This window comes from Alligator sinensis, unplaced genomic scaffold (genome assembly GCF_000455745.1).
Source record: "Alligator sinensis unplaced genomic scaffold, ASM45574v1 scaffold191_1, whole genome shotgun sequence".
Lineage (NCBI taxonomy): Eukaryota > Metazoa > Chordata > Crocodylia > Alligatoridae > Alligator > Alligator sinensis.
Window position 1 is genome coordinate 11735 of NW_005842282.1, and position 17437 is coordinate 29171.

The 17437-nt window shown below is 46.3% G+C and overlaps 1 protein-coding gene across 1 annotated transcript in view; it reads left to right on the forward strand.

Moving 5' to 3' along the window:
* Positions 1 to 17437, forward strand: part of PTDSS1 (phosphatidylserine synthase 1) — a 47302-nt gene that overhangs the window by 2766 nt on the left and 27099 nt on the right. The window contains exons 2-4 of the mRNA XM_025209314.1: positions 3359 to 3403; positions 9992 to 10116; positions 17219 to 17377. Coding sequence (XP_025065099.1) covers positions 3394 to 3403; positions 9992 to 10116; positions 17219 to 17377 — 294 coding nt within the window. The 5' untranslated portion in view covers positions 3359 to 3393. The remainder of the gene's footprint in view (positions 1 to 3358; positions 3404 to 9991; positions 10117 to 17218; positions 17378 to 17437) is intronic.

Below are 17437 nucleotides of genomic sequence, written 5' to 3' on the forward strand. Positions count from 1 at the left end.
CCTGCCTATGCAGGGGGTCAGACTCGATGATCTCAAGCAAATCCCGGGACGTCTCAAGCAAATCCATAGATGCTTCTCAAGCAAATCCCGGGACGTCATTCTCCCCCTGTACTCGGCCTTAGTGAGGCCGCAGCTGGAGTACTGTGTCCAGTTTTGGGCTCCACAATTCAAAAAGGATGTGGAGAAGCTTGAGAGAGTCCAGAGAAGAGCCACGCGCATGATCAGAGGTCAGGGAAACAGACCCTACGATGACAGGCTGAGAGCCCTGGGGCTCTTTAGCCTGGAAAAGCGCAGGCTCAGGGGTGATCTGATGGCCACCTACAAGTTTATCAGGGGTGACCACCAGCATCTGGGGGAACGTTTGTTCACCAGAGTGCCCCAAGGGATGACGAGGTCGAATGGTCACAAACTACTTCAAGATCGTTTCAGGCTGGACATAAGGAAGAACTTCTTTACTGTCCGAGCCCCCAAGGTCTGGAACAGCCTGCCACCGGAGGTGGTTCAAGCGCCTTCATTGAACACCTTCAAGATGAAACTGGATGCTTATCTTGCTGGGATCCTATGACCCCAGCTGACTTCCTGCTCTTTCGGCGGAGGGGCTGGACTCGATGATCTTCCGAGGTCCCTTCCAGCCCTGATGTCTATGAAATCTATGAAAGTCCACTCCTTGTAGGCTGCAAAACTATCTGAAGAGCCACAGGCCATAATTTTAATAGAAATTATAATTTTAAACCATCCACCTGTAATTTTCCCACTAATACATCTTTTAAAGTATTTTAAGCTTGTTTAGTTAACGGAAACAGAAGGCTCATAGGAAGGTGGGAATTAGATGGACTTTAGTGTAACAGATATTTAAAAATGAAGATTCCAGGCCCATAATGCATTGGAATAGATTTTTTTCAGAAGCCTCTAGGAGCAGATTTGTAACTCCATACAAATGCAGGAAGTGTTTATACAAACATTAACTGCAGGTTAACTTTTCCCCAAGTTAACATCAGCTGCAACAACAAGTTCCATAAAAGCACTGTCAAAGACTGGCTCTGTTGTTCCCTGTGGAGGATCTTTTCAAATGGGTTCTGCAGGGGTCTGTCATCATCTGGTTCTATTCAACATTTCCATTAACAGCTTGGAGAACAGAATAAAGAGAGCACTTAAGGAATTTATGGATGACACTGAGCTCTTTGGAGGACAGTGTAAGGAATTCAGAATGTAGGGGTGCACTGATAGAGATTTTTTTGGCCAGTAACGATGGTCTATTTTTTAATGAGCCATATTGGCCAATACCAATCCAATTGCTGATATGCAGCCCTGCAGCATGGCGAGCAGTGTCCAGCTGGTAAGTTTGTTGTGGAGGAAGGGGTGGGAGGAAGAAAGGGGCATTGGTGGGTTGGGGGGGAGGGGGCAGATCAAGGCCCCTGTGGTGAGGGAGGGTGTGGGGCTGATAAGCACCCCTTGTTTCAGGGGCACCTGGCTAAACCCCTAGGGACAGAAGTAGGGCTGGAAGCCATGTCTAGCAGAGATCCCTTGAACTTTTACTATGCATTTGCTACTTCAGGAACAGCTTTGTGTTCTGAAAAAGTATTTTATCTAACCAAGGACATAGAGTAGGTTGTTTAGGCTGGGGGAGATCGCTTGTTGCTTAGTTGTTTAATTGCTGGGCTCGCTAGAGGAAAAGCTGTATCAACAAAGTTCTGGAGCTGGAAGGGGGGTTACTTGGGAGGGAGCTGGAAGGGGGGTTACTTGCTGGGCTTGCTACACATTTCATCACATCAGCAAGTTTAACCTGTTACGTAGCTATATAAGGCAGACGCCCACTGGGGTGGGGGTGCTTGCTTTGCGAATGATTGCCAAGCGCCACTTTCTGCGCAGAAATAAAGATTAAGTTGGATCCTTCACCCCTGTGTGTTTATTGGCACAAGCGCACCGGGCACGAACTCACTGTCCTTTGGGGACAACAGGGCTAGGGCAGGGGCAGGCGCTGACCAGCTGGGGAACAGCCCCACTCCCTCCCTCACCACGGGGGCTCAATCTGCGCCCCCACATCCCTTCCCTCGCCTCTTCCCCCAACAGACTTACCGGCCAGACCCAGCTGCGCTCCTGGCTGCCTGCGTGCTGCACTGCGGCTGCATGCGTGCATCCACATTATTGGCCACGTCAGACAAAAAAAGCCGATTGCCAGCACTCTCAATTTTCCTCATATCAGTGCTGATCCAATATGGGACCAGTGTATCGGTGCATCTCTATCCGAATTATCTTCATTAATTGGAGAGATTATCTGAAATAGGTCACATGAAATTCAATAAAGACAAAGTGCAGCATGCAGCACTTGGAAAGGAGAAATCAGGTGGACAAACACACAATCAGAAAAGGATCTTGGGGTTATAGCATATAAAAAAATTGAATCATAGTCAACAGTGTAATACTGTTGCAAAAAAAGGCACTTCTTATTCTAAAATGTATTTAAAGGAGTGTTCTATATAGGAGATGTGAAGCAATTATTCCAAGCCAGGGTCTAGGAAAAGCATCCATTTGGAATCCCAGTGCCCTTCTTTCCCAGCAGTTGGGAGATAGCTGAGGGTGTAATTATCCCTGTGACCATCCACCCCCACCACCACCCACACACAAACCAGCACTTCCCTCATGATATCAGATATCCTGTGTAGTGTCTGATGTCTGACTGGTTAGAAATTCAAGCTCACTTGGTAAGATATGGAGTTAGAGCTGGGACCTTTCCTTTCTTTGCTAACCTGCAGAAATGGGAAGGTTAGCGCTCTCTCTCTCTCTCCCCCTTCCCAAAAAAGGCTCAATACAACATACAGTAAAAGACAAAATAACTTAAACAGTATTAAATAAGATGGTAGAGCATCCTCCTCCCAGAATTCAAAACAATCCATTCTACCGCATACATTCCCACTCCCCATTACCTAGAAGAGCATTTTCGGGTGGCCAACCAAACCTTACTTCCACACCCCCATTCACACCTTGTTTTTGATTACTTTTACCTCTAACTGGGGCAAGCTATAAAACACATGTAATCTGAAAAACAAATCAAGATATAAACAAGTGACAGATAGTCTGTCCAAAATATATTTACTTACCACTAGGGAGAAAATTCCAGTAAAAGGTAATTGAACATTTCTTCTATAACCTGGTAATTGACCAAAAATATACTCTGGAATTAATTTAACATTAATTACCAAAGAGCATGTTTTATTTAAATATAGCCAGGTCTCCAAGTGAAACCCTTATGCAGCTGGAAGGGAGGTTGAGAATGATAATGTGGATGATGTACTGTGGTTCTGGCTTTCCATTCTTCTTAAACAATTGACTTTCATCTAACAAATGTTTCTCTCTGCAGGGCCCTTTACTCGCCCACATCCTGCAATATGGCGAATGGTTTTTGGTAAGTTTCATATTTATATTTTTACTTATACAGTGCCAGTTTTAACTTGGATAAATTGTACAGTGATATAATAACCTCCACAAATACCCTGGAGCACAGCAGTGCACAAAACTTGTGAGAACCAGTGATTTTTCTTTGATAGTTTCGGTAATCTTCTGTACTTGGATATATTGGTAAATGTGAGCAGTGTAGTTCTATATCAGGGTAGCCTGGTTATGATCGGAGCACTTTTAAGCCACCCAAAAAGCCACATTCATTTGGATGATTGAAGGTTTATTTCTTATTTAAAAACAAATAAAAACCTTGTTTAGCATTTATATGTTAGTTATTTTTCTAATTAAGAAGACACAATTATCATCGGTAAAGACGTTGAAAAGCCATTGCTTTATAACTACTGAAAGACATTGCTTTATAACTAAATATAGCATTTATGCTAAACTTGTTTGTTTTTTTTCCAGGAGTATATACCATTGTTATACATACTTATTTAAGCGGTTATTTATTTTAGCATACATTTATATAAATTGTTTTTCTTTGTTTATGTTAGGAAATACTGAACCATAATTTTCTTACCATGTGTTTAATTTTGAATTTGTAATTTTGTGCCCAGCTGAATTGAGATGGAAATTCAGTTAAAAATGCACAAAATAGCATTTTAGAATTTAATTTTATTTGTTTAAAAACTACCTTGAACTTGACTGATCCATGAAAACAGGTAAAGTTTACTAAACAACCTTTCATTTTAAACAAATTGTACTAAGCAAAGGGGAGAGATTTTTCTCTAACAAGTGGCTAAAATAGCTTATTTTGATCCCCGCACGTTTCAGATTTTAGAACTAGTAGATCTTGTTATCTTTATACTTCACTTTTTAATTTGTTGATTTTATTCATAGTTTATCAGCAAACTCTAGTACCTTGTGCTTAGCCTGTGAATTCTACTAATGAACCTGAATTCATTTAGAACGTCAGAAAACATAGTGGTTTCATATACTATATTTAATTTAAAGTATTTTTACTATGTTGTAGTAGGTATAGACCTTATTGTAGTTTGTCATACTTGGGATTATTTCTCTTTTTTTATTACAGTGTGGGTTTTTTAAATGTTATCTTAACATAGCACAACTACTTCTGTTCAATGCTTCAGCTCAATGATTTGAACTTTTAAAAACCAGAGTTCTTATGCACGGATAATCTTACGAGCACCGAACCATAGTTGTGCCACGTTAAGATAACATTTAGAAAACCCACATTGCCTGGGATCATGATTCCCCTTCACCAACAAGTAGCAAGCTCATGGGATTTCCAGCTGCAAGGGCACATATTCCTGCAGCTGAGGCCTACATCAGCTGCAAACTTCCAGGCTTGGTGGCACAGATGTGTCCTCCAGCTGGGAGCTCCTAGCCACAAGGCCCCCTCTGGCCATGCATTTAATTAATGGGATGATAGGAGCGAGCCACAAAGTTACTGCATGTTTTTTGTGGAATAACTTTGTAGCTTATTCCCTCTTTTATCACGTCATTAATTCATAGATTTATAGAAGTTTGGGGCTGGAAGGGACCTCTCGAGATCATCAGGTCCAGCCCCCCCTACACTTGGGCAGGAAAGACTGCTGGGGTCAGATGACCCCAGCAAGGTGAGCGTCCAGCTGTTTTTTGAAGATATCCAGAGTAGGTGATTGTTTTGATTGAACTTGTGGTGGAGTCATAACTTAAGACATGATTTACCTGGTTAATCATGTCATAAGTGTAAGCTGTGGCACAGGCCTAACTTAAATCGACACTTGAAGTGGATGGGTTCAGAACTTGGCCTACTGTACTACTGGGGAAAGATTGCAAGTGTGCTTGTAGGAGCATGAATGCCTATTAAAAAAAGATTTTGCATTTTATTATTCTTAGAGGTACACCAACACGTCGATCCAATATCAGATCAATACAGATATAAAGAAAATTTGCTGTATCAGATATTGGCCCTATGGGGCTGATAATTTGGCAGATAAATGCTCATGCCGTGTGCTGCCAAGGTGCAGCACTCAGGCAGCCAGGAGCACAGCCAGCAGTGTGGAGAGCTGCCTCCAGTCCTGTTGTAGTAGAAGGAGAGGGAGAAGGGAAGGGGCATGCGGGGGGCAGATCAGCACCCCCTGCAGTGATGGAGTGGGGGCGGGGGCAGGAGCTGCCCAGGTGGTGTGGCTGCTGGGGGTGGGGGCAGCTCCCACCAGGGCTTGCACTCCAGGAGAGCATGGGGGGGCATGAGCCCCCAGTTCTATGTGGGCCGGGGTGGGGTGGGCTGTAGCCAGGGCTGCGTGGGGCTCTTCTTGGCAGGGGTTGATCTCAGAGTAGTTGCCAGCAACACTGGGGGGATGCTGCATCCATCCTAAATTTTGCCGCAGCTCAGCTCCCAGCACTGCCTCCAGCCACCCAGCGCTGCCGCGGCTTTTCCCAGCATGTGGATGGTGGCGGGACGTTGAGCCAGAGCAGCACTGGGCAGCTAGTGGCAGCGGTTCCAGGAGCAGGATGTCTGTGAAATTCGGGGTGAATGAAGCATCCTTCCAGTTCTAGCATCACCCACTCCAAGCCCAGCCCAGCCCCTGTCAAGAAGAGCCCCGGCTGCAGCCCACCCCGGCCCATGCAGATCCAGGGGCGCACATGCCCCCCCCTCCCCCCATGCCCTCCTGGGGTGCAGGCAGTGGCAGGAGCTGCCTCCCCCCAACATGAGGCATAGCTTTTTCCCCCCCAAACCTGGGCAGTGCCTGCCCCTGCCCCTTCCCTCCCTCCTCCCCTTTCACCCCACCGAACTGACCAGCTGGAGACAACTGTATTGGAAATTGTATCAGTGTCGGCCATATGCTGCCTCAAATATAGGCTATCAGTATTGGCTCACAAAATCTCTATTGGTGTACTCCTAATTATTTTTTTCCCCTGGGATGGCTTTGTCAGCTACAGTTAAGGTCTCAGCTATTTGGAATAGGCAGATTTTCATGGTTCAAGAGGATGTAGTTCCATGGAGTAGTGTGTATATCCCAGAAGCGCAGCAAGTATCTCAAATAGCAGGCTGCAAGTCCACAGTTTCTGTTCAGTTCAGTTTCTGTTCCATCTTGATGTTGTACTGGTGCATGAGTTTGTAGGACTAGAGAGCTGTGCATTTGTTCTACCCACATAACTGGGCAGAATTTGCCCTTTATTGTATAAGGTCTCATGCAGTTGCCTTCTGATTATTACATATTAAACAAATTAGTACTTTTTTTTCCTCGTGTTGCTTTTTCCTGATATTGCTGTGTGACTAAGTTAACATTTTGAATGTCTGAATAGTACGTTTATTGCCTTGATGTTTTTGGATTTGTTTTTAACTGTCCTTGTAATTGTTTTTTAAACTTGTAAGTTACTGGTATGTTCTTTTTGTCCTAATGTAGTTTGATGTCTAACAGACAAGGTTCTTTAGGTAAATCTGTACAAGTTTCCCTCGCTTTATGCGGTACACGCGTTCCTGAAAAACTGCGCATAACTCAAATTCACATAAAGGGAAACCACTCTACACGATAACGAGTAGGGATATGTTCCAAGACCTTGACAGCACTGGCAGCAGGTAAGTCTGCTGGGGCCAGGGTGGTGCCAGGCTGTTCCTGGCAGGGGGCTGGGCCAGGCTGCATTCAAGGGGGAGGGCAGCAGCGCTAGGAGGCAGGCTAAGGGTGGGGCTGCAGCCACTTCAAAATTCGCTGTAGTCCCCACAATCCTCCTTTCCAGTGCCGCCACCACAATCCGAGCGCAGTGCAGCCCAGCCCTCTCTGGCAAGAGCCCATCATGGCCCCCAGCCCACAGTGGCAGCCCTTAGCAGCAGGAGCCATACCCCCCGGTCTCGCACCCGCTCTGGCTGTGCAGCACCTGCCTCTGCCCCAGCCCCACTCCCTCCCTCACCACCAGCGGGAGGGCAGATCGAGGCCCCACTCACCCCAGCCCTTGCTCCTGCTTGTGCCCTGCTTCCTTCCTCACTGCTGGGGCCTCAGTCTGTCCCCCTGCTCATGGCCTCCCCACATAGACTTACCTGCTGCTGATTACATATGCGAGGTAAGTTCACTCTTATAATGAATTTTGGGTATAAAAAGGTCATCTCATAAGAGCAAATTTGCATATACAGAACCTGCATAAAGCGAGGGAAACCTGTATCTTTTGTTAGCCCAACTCAAATAGTTGGAAAAATTCTTTTTTGCAAGATTTTGGGTACAAACACCCTTTATCCGGAAGCTTCCTCAGCCTGAGGAAGGGTGTTTGTACCCAAAATCTTGCAAAGAAGATTTTTTTTCCAGCTATTTGAGTTAGTTTAATAAAAGATATTGAATTTACCCAAAGAACCTTGTCTGCCTATGTCCTTAGACCAACACAGCTACAATCTATAAATCTGATGTCTAGGAATATGTTAATTATTGAAAGTTTCATGCACAGACACTGAATAAGACACCCAAACAGAATGCTACCAGATGTGATTTCTACTGATTCGAAGATCTGTCACATCAGCCTTCATAGATTTCATAGACATCAGGGCTGGAAGGGACCTCGGAAGATCATCGAGTCCAGCCCCCCGCCCAAAGGGCAGGAAGTCAGCTGGGGTCATAGGATCCCAGTAAGATAAGTATCCAGTTTCATCTTGAAGGTGTTCAATGAAGGCGCTTGAACCACCTCCGGTGGCAGGCTGTTCCAGACCTTGGGGGCTCGGACAGTAAAGAAATTCTTCCTTATGTCCAGCCTGAAACGATCTTGAAGTAGTTTGTGACCATTCGACCTCGTCATCCCTTGGGGCGCTCTGGTGAACAAACGTTCCCCCAGATGCTGGTGGTCACCCCTGATAAACTTGTAGGTGGCCATCAGATCACCCCTAAGCCTGCGCTTTTTCAGGCTAAAGAGCCCCAGGGCTCTCAGCCTGTCATCGTAGGGTCTGCTTCCCTGACCTCTGATCATGCGCGTGGCTCTTCTCTGGACTCTCTCAAGCTTCTCCACATCCTTTTTGAATTGTGGAGCCCAAAACTGGACACAGTACTCCAGCTGCGGCCTCACTAAGGCCGAGTACAGGGGGAGAATGACGTCCCGGGATTTGCTTGAGAGACGTCCCGGGATTTGCTTGAGACGTCCCGGGATTTGCTTGAGATCATCGAGTCTGACCCCCTGCATAGGCAGGTCCAGGTCAGCCTGGATAACCTGCCTGTCTTCTGGTGTGGATGCTTTGCCCCAGAGGTTGGTGTCATCGGCGAACTTGGCCAGTTCTGATCGCTTCTGACTCCAGTGTCCACATCATTAATGAAGATGTTGAACAGTATGGGTCCAAGGACAGAGCCTTGGGGGACCCCACTGGTCACAGGACACCACGATGAGTGACTTCCATCGATTACTACCCTCTGGGTCCGACCCCGGAGCCAATTTTCCAGCCAGTGGATCGTGGAGGACCCAAGGCGACAATTGGCCAGTTTCTCCAAGAGGCGATCATGGGACACCAGATCGAAGGCTTTTTTGAAGTCAAGATATATGTCATCAATCTCTTCTCCCTTGTCCAGGTGATAGGTCACCTGGTCGTAGAAGGAAATGAGATTGGTCAAGCAAGACCTACCCGCAACAAACCCATGCTGGCTATCCCTTAAGATGTTGGCGTTGGCCAGTCCATTAAGGATGGCCTCTTTAATAAACTTTTCTAAGATCTTCCCCGGGATAGAAGTCAGGCTGATGGGCCTATAGTTAGCTGGATCCACTTTCCTCCCTTTCTTGAAGATAGGCACCACATTGGCCTTCTTCCAGTCTTCGGGCACTACACCAGATCTCCAAGAGTTTTCAAAGATCCGTGCTAGAGGCTGGGCTATGATGCTCGCCAGCTCCTTGAGTACCCTGGGGTGAAGATTGTCAGGGCCGGCTGACTTGAAGGTATCCAGCTTCTCAAGATGTTCCTTCAGAAAGTCAGCATTAATGGAGGGCAGGGGATCGCCCTCACCCGGACTTCCCGGCCCTGTAGTGGGCATGGGCGTCCCATGGGACTGATGAAAGACTGACGCAAAGTACCTATTTAATAGGTTGGCCTTATTTATTTATTTTGACTTCTAATGGCAGAAATCAGCCCACCAAGTTAAACTGCTCACCAAAGCAGCTAGTGGACTCCAGGCAGTGAAGCTCGTCTTACAGCCCCTTTGCATTGCCCAAGTAGCTCATAGCAGCCGAATAGTATACTGGTCAATCTGGTGATTAGTTTTGCAATTGATTCTTTGGTTTAAGGGCTATGTTACTGAAACCCACAGCCTGTGGAGTTGGGAACAGAAAGCCCGTTCCTTCAGTCCTTGTGTTTCTGTGCTCTGGGGTCCCCCCCCCCAACATTTTTGACTCAGTTGGCATTTAAATAGTATGCAATGGGAAATCGTATAACAGGTGTATTTTCAAGATTTGGTTTGTGGCTGCAAAATATTGTGGACCCAGAACTCAGACTTCTGGGAATTGTCATTTCTGTATGCCTTTTGCCATTGTGCGTGTCAGCTTTTGAATGTTGCTTTGGAACCAACTTTTGACTATCTGGCCCAGCTAATTTCATTGTAGACAGTCTGTATAAATATGATTCTACTTACAGGTCTCAGCGTTCTCTATTTCCTGTTTCTGGTGTTTGTGCTCTTCCTCAACTTTGAGCAGGTAAAATCAGTGATGTATTGGCTGGATCCTAATCTCCGATATGCTACCAGGGAAGCGGATATCATGGTATGTATCTGTCGTATCAGTCTGCCAGTTACAGCTGCTCCATATTAACTATCAATTCTCTACATTCAAATTAACCAGGAAGCAAATTAATTTTCCATGTCTATGATGCAGATTTATAAAATTTGGCTCTACTGGGCCTGTTGTGTAAAGAATGGGTATGATGCAGGATATCATACTTGTCAACATAATATCTGGACTGTATTCTCAGCAACTCAGAATCAAGTCAAAACATGACACATTGTTCCTATCTATGCAGAGTTATATTTAATGGAATCTATAAATCTTACTGTTCTGACAATACTAAGCAATTAGCACTTTATCATTTTTCTGCTTTCCCTGTACTTGATTACTCACATTGCTATATTTATTCAAATCCAAGATGAGCCCCCACCTCACCATTTAACATGGGGAATATCATAGAAATCTTATGAGAAATATGGCTGGAAGGGACCTCCAGGGGTCATCTAATCCAGTCTCCTGCCTGAGGCAGGATCATCCGTATCCAAACCATTTTATACAATTCATAATCTGACCTCTTCAGAAAACTTCCAACATCCCTGACAGACCACAAGCCGTAACACTCTAACATGCCACACGTAAAGCAGGGGAACCATGATAGCCAGTGTATAGTGTCCTGCTTCTATAAAAAGTTGTTAATATACGCTCAAGAGATACCACATAGCGGGCTATGTCCCCTGCTACAGAGAGAGGCAAAAACCCCCACGGCCTGTACCAATCTGACCACGATGTAAAATTCCTTACTTACCCCAAATATGGTGATCACTCTGACCATGAGTGGAGGGGCAAAACCCTCTAGCCAGGAACCTCCGGCTTTGGTGCCAGCTGGAATGTTGGCAGTATACTGCCCCAGTCAAAGTGCCCAGCCTTGGCTGCAGCTGTCACCCAGTGCGTCTGAGGAAGGCTTAAAAGCACCTCAACATGAGACATACCCAGAGTAGAACATAGGCAAAACTATGCCTATGTCATCCCAACCAGTGGCTCTATAACCTCCTCTTGAACACCTCCAGTGATGGAGAATCCACAACTCCCCTAGACAGTCTGTTCCACTGCCTTACTAGTCTAACTGTGAAGAAGTTTTTCTTGATATCCAACCTAAACCTGTTTTGCTGCAACTTCAGGCCATTGGTCTATCTCCTGCTCGCTACAGCAAGAGAGAGAAAGTGCTTTTCCTCTTCTTAATACTGGTCCTCCGTGTATTTGAAGAGTGCTCTCATAACCCCTCTTATGCATCTTTTCCGCAAGCTGAATATGCCTAGCTCCTCCAGACTTTTATCATATAACTTCCTTTCCAAGTCCTTTATCATCTTTGTCACACACCTTCTCCAAGGTGGATAAATATTGACCTTTCTTTTTAAAGGGTTTTTTATTTAAATCAGATTATTTTTATTATTTAATCTTTTTATTAATTTTTTTGTCAAGATGATTTAAAAAACACCTTATATAAAGATAGTTTTAATTTAAGATATGTTAAAGCTCAAAGATTTCATCATGGAATAGGGATTATAACTTCTAATTATGTACTATTTGAGACAATGTATTCATGTAACCTTTTTAAAAGTTTTATAAATGGGTCACAACAGGCCATGAACTGTATTAGGGGCCCAAGCTTATGGGGTTCCCAGAAGCTCCTCTATAGATTAGTAAAGATTAAAGAAAACCACTCTACTCAATGGGACTCAGTCCTTAGTCTAGAAGTTCCCATGGAGCATCTCTGTGATGGTTAGTTTCAGTTCTCAAACTGTGGAATTGTGTCTCCAGACATCATAGGCAGGCACAATTCTTCGGGAATATGTAATATCTTTTATTAGTCCAACTAAATAGTTGGAAAAAAAGTTCTTTGCAAGCTTTTGGGAACAAACGCCCTTCTTCAGGCATAGGGAGAGTTTGTCTCCAGAGATAACATCCTTGTTAACAGCAGTATACAGAGATATGAGATAACAGACCTGATTACTAGGGATCCTGGTTTTCCCTAATTAAAAAAAAAAAAAAAATCACAAATTCTCTGATAAAAAATCGCAGAATATCTGGTTAAAAACCCAAAAATCTGTTATTAAAATTAAAGGCCCCCCACAGCCCTCCCTGCCCTGCAGGTGCCCCCCAGCTGCCAGGGCCATGGGGCCAGGGACCCAGGTCCGCAACTCCCTGCCCCCAACAGAAAGCAGCTGCAGCAGAAGGAGCGTGGAGCTGGCTCCCCCACTGCTGAGGGCTCAGGCAGGGCCAGCTCCCGGGGGGCAATGGGGACACGCCCCCTGGATCTGTGCTGGGGCAGGCTGTGAGCTGCCCTGGTGATGTGCCTCTTGCGCCTGCTGCTTCCCTCAGTGTAGCCCTGTGTGCAGGAGGTGCATCGCTGGGGTGGCGCAGGGCGAGCAGCTGCTAGAGATCCCCAAGTAGCTCCTCTGCCCCCAGCTGCACCGCATTGTGGGGGAGGGCAGCAGGGACCTGGGCCCACGGCTGCTCGCTGCTGTTCCCTATCACTCCACTTCCCCCTCCCACGACCCAGCATGGCTGGGGACAGAGGAGCTGTGCGGGGATCTCCTAGTGGCTGCTCTCCCTGCGCCACCCTGGCGACGTGCCTCCTGCACGCGGGGCTACACTGAGGGAAGCAGCAAGTGCAGGAGGTGTGTCCCCAGGGCAGCGGGGGGCGAGGAGGAGATCCCCGCGTGGCCCTACTGTTCCCAGCAGCACGGGGTCATGCCTGCGGGGCTGCAGAGGCCCTGTGGAAAGGAAGCGGGAGCCTGCACAGATCTGGGAGAGCGAGTGGGTCCCCTTTGCCCCCCGAGAGCAAAATGCACTGTGCTCGGCTGGCTGCACATGGGCTGCCTGTGGTCCTGTCAGCCTGATTGGGCTCGGTGCCTCCATGTGTGGCTTCCCTTAAGGGCCTATAGGGCCGCTCGTGGTCCACGTGCAGCCAGCCAGACACTCCATGTCGCTCACCAACACCTCCCCACTCCTGGCTGGCATGACTGGCTGGCTGCACATGGACCGTGAGCAGTGCTGTGGGCCCTTAAGGGAAGCCACGCATGGAGGCATCGAGCCCGGTTGGGCCGATTTTTAACACTGTGGGCAGTCCATGTGCCGCTGGCCGGGCACTCTGTGTTGTTCACCAACACCACCCCCTGTAAGCCCCAGTTACCTAACCTACAGGCTCCAGAAGGAAAGTGAGCCAGAGGTAAGCCTTGGGACTGACTTAGAGCCTCAGGCCCTGCCCTTCCCCCTCTCCGGGCAGGGCTGGGCCTTTCCTGCCGCTTTTGCAATCTGCTCCTGCAGGCTGGAACTCAGCGAGCCCGCAGAGGTCTTTGCAAAAGCAGGAAATCTGCGGGTTTCTCTACTAAAAGGGAAAATCTGTGTTTTCTCTGATGAAGCTGGGAAATCTGTGGTTTTCTACATTTTTCTCTGAGAAACAGAAAACCCGGATCCCGGCTGATTGCCCCCCCATCAGCCCTATTCTCTCTCTACAAGTTTGTATACAGACAGTCAAGCCGTTACCTTTCTTTAAAAGTGCAAAGTTTCAAGAAGTTAAACAAATGAAAGATATCAAACAGCCGGAATTCACTTTTTGTAGAAAACTGTAATTAAATTGAAGTTTCCTGACCAGTGTTTTAAATCGTGATTCAAACCATGATTTGAATCAATTTGATTTAAATCAAATCTGCCCTAACCCCCTCTAACCTCACCATGTCCTTTTTAAAATGTGGAGCCCAGAACTGTGTACAAAAAAAACCTCTCGTCTTGTATTTAAATAAGAGGGGGTGGCAGGGACATGCTCTGGCTCCAATCCAGAGTTGGGTCCAGAGCCACAGCTGCTGCTTACCCCCTGCCCCATTTCCCCCTTCCTCCCCCTTGTTCTCTGGTAGCTAAGGGCTGTTATTTACTGTTAGGAAGCTTGATGGGATTAACAATGTATTTAGATTATGGTACAAGTGTTTTAAGAATGTAGGTGCAGGTTGTAATTGCTAAGATGTAGTCTGTGCTGGAGAAGATTCAGGGGTGGCTACTGCAGCAAGAGCCCTAAAAGAAAACTGACCACCTTTTATTGCCCTTGAGCAGCACAGTGCAGCTGCAGCTTTTACGGTGGGTCATATGTGCCTGATCAGCCTGACTGGCTTGTGTGAATAGGAGCTAGGTCCTCAAAGCTTCAGCCGCAACAACCCCCGCCTACTGTGGCTATCCCTGCACGGGTATCATTGTGAAAGCATCATAAATCCAGTACCACTGAGCTGTGTTGTTTCATCACCTGCAGAGGTCAGTAAATATTTTCACAAGGCAGAGTTTCTTATTAGTCTCTTATGGATGGAATATTCTCATACACTGAGAGCCTTATTTAACATTTAGTTTGCAGCAGAGATGCTTTAATTGGGCATTAACTTTACTTGGCTGCAAACCAGCATAAGCAAACCAGCTTTCTTTCATGTTCTTGGGTATTAATGACCTGTGGTTACTTTTAAGGAAACTTTAGCTCACCCTTTCCTTAGCAAATGACAGTTACAGGTTCACTCCACTCCAGCTTTCTTCTTCTTCTGCCCTCAGACTAAATATCCTGAATGTGAATGTGTTTAATGGGAGAGCAGCTTGAAAAAGAAAACAAGAGAACAGTCATATGAAGAGTCAGATCAGCAGCTTATATGTGAAACTACCTCTGGCAGCGGACTAAGGATTTAGCACTGAGCACAAAATGTCAAGGACAGCATTAACATGAGAAAATCTCAGTCAGCTGAGGTTTTATTTGTATCTTTCCACACTGATGTTCTGTTCTTAAGTCCTATGTGCACCATTTGCCCCAGAAACAACGTTATCCCTTCAAATTCAGGCTGCATCATGGTGACACTGAGTATTTTTCCATTCTTGATTACCACAGCCTTTGATTGGCTAACATTTTGGGAAATTAATTCAAGGGTAAAGAATGCAGATCTGCCTACCTCTTCCTTGGAGCAAATTTGTCCTTGTTTTTCCCTATTTTGGGATGATATGTGCATGAGGACAAAGTGGTTGATTATTAAAAAGTTCATAACAAAATTGAAAAGATAGTATTTAGCTCCACATAAAAACAATAATACTTTTCCTGTCTCCTTGTGAAACAAACATTTGAGGTTCAGCCTGCAGCAGCACTGCCATTCTGCAGTCAGGGAGCAGGCTGCAAGCTATCCCGTATGGCTCTGAGGCCCAGGAAGAGAAATTCTGCCTCCAGTCCCAACCACTGCACAAATCCAGCATTTGTAAGTGGGGTCACGCGCCGTGGACAGGATTTGCTAAAGGACATTACAGAAACCATGATAAACAGGTCAAATGATAAGAAAGATGCAGTACAGATTTGTGTGCATGTACCTCTGTCACCCTGTTCTGTGGCTGCTATGGCTTGTTTGACAGTCCAAAGCACATCGTTGCAATTACACTGTACACATTCCTGTCACAATATCCTCACCGCACATCTGCATACCCGCATATCCATCACCATCAAAAAGGCTTTTGATCTAGTATCCCACGCTATCTCTGTGGGAAAACTGGAAGATTGTGGGCTCAGTTGCTCAACGGTTCAGTGGGTGGGAACCTGGCTACAGGGTAGGACCCAGAGAGTTCTCATGAACAGATCTGTGTTGTCCTGCCATGAAGTGGCCCAGTGGTGTCCCTCGGGGGTCCGTGCTTGGACCGGTGCTTTTCAACATCGTTATCAATTATTTGGATGGGGGAGCGAAAAGCTCGCTGGCCAAGTTCTCAGATGACACCAAGTTATGGGGCAGTGTGGCCATGCCAGAAGATAGGTTGCTGATGCAGGCAGACCTGGACAGGCTAGAGAGTTGGGCAGACGGGAACCAGATGAAATTTAACACTTCCAAATTAAGGTGCTCCATCTGGGAGCAAATGACCCTCAACATACATATAGGCTCAGAGGCAACAGCCTGACCTGCACCATGGCTAAAAGGGACCTAGGGCTAATGATTAACCACTGCATGAACACGAGCCATCAGTGCGATGTGGTGGTCAGCAGGGCAAATAACACGCTGGCGTGCATCAACCGATGCATCTCATGTAAAACTAAGGAAGTGATACTCCCACTGTACTCGGCACTGGTGAGACTAAAGTTAGAGTACTGCATCCAGTTCTGGGTGCTGCACTTCAATAAGGGCATGGACAAACTTGAAAGGGTCCAGAAAAGAGCCACCCATATGATCACGGACTTGCAGGGCAAGACCTGGGCCTCTCTAGCCTTGAGAAGAGAAGGTTGAGAGGGGACTTGATAGTGGCTTATCAGAGGAGGAGTGCATCAGGATCTTGGTGAACATCTGTTCACTAGGGCACCCTTGGGGAAGACCAGGACCAATGTATATAAACTCCTGGAAGGCTGCTTCAGGCTTAATACCAGGAAAAACTCCTGCACAGTGAGGGTGACCAGATTCTGGAATAGACTCTCTCCAGAGGTGGTGAACCAGAACCTACCTTGGAGGTATCCAAGAGGAGACTAGACAGTCACCTCGCTGAGGTCACTGGACCCTGTTGTCTTCCTGCCTAGAGCAGGGGGGCTGGACCCAATGATCTGCAAGGTCCCTTCCAGCCCCTAACAATCTATGAATCACCCTTTCATATCACAATGACACAACCTCACCCCTAACTCTCCTTTCCCCCTCCTCTTCCTATGTCTCTTTCCCAATCTCTTCAGTCATCACTGTCACTGTAATCTTCTCTCTCATCAGCTCCACTACCATCATCGTCATTATCTTTGCTGTCTTCAGCGGTCCCACTCCTGAGCAGTCTGTGCCAGTCCATCCTCTTCCATTTGATCCCTGCCATCTCCTCCCTGATGTCTTCTGCCACTTTCTTGTAATACCCTTGCATCAGAACCCTTCTTCTTTATTGTATTTACTGCTCATTTTCCCAGTAGCCTTTTTTTGAACTTACATGCCTGGCATTAGAAAAAGGAGAAGGGCACTCCTAATGTAGGTGGGAACAGTAACATGCATTTCAAAATCTTTCTAATTTTAACCTTTTAAGCTTGGTGTACCTTTTTCACTGAAATGAAAATACCCTACTTCTCTGTTGATTGCAGATGTTAGAGCCTAGCTGAGGATTCTTGTTGTGTTGTTAACAGGAATATGCTGTGAACTGTCACGTTATCACCTGGGAGAGAATACTCAGCCATTTTGATATATTTGCCTTTGGGCATTTCTGGGGCTGGTCAATGAAGGCTTTGTTGATCCGCAGCTATGGCCTATGTTGGACTATTAGCATCACCTGGGAGCTCACTGAGGTAGGTCATATATTAATTATAGTCAAGGAAATAATACTGACTTGCAACATTTGGGAAAGA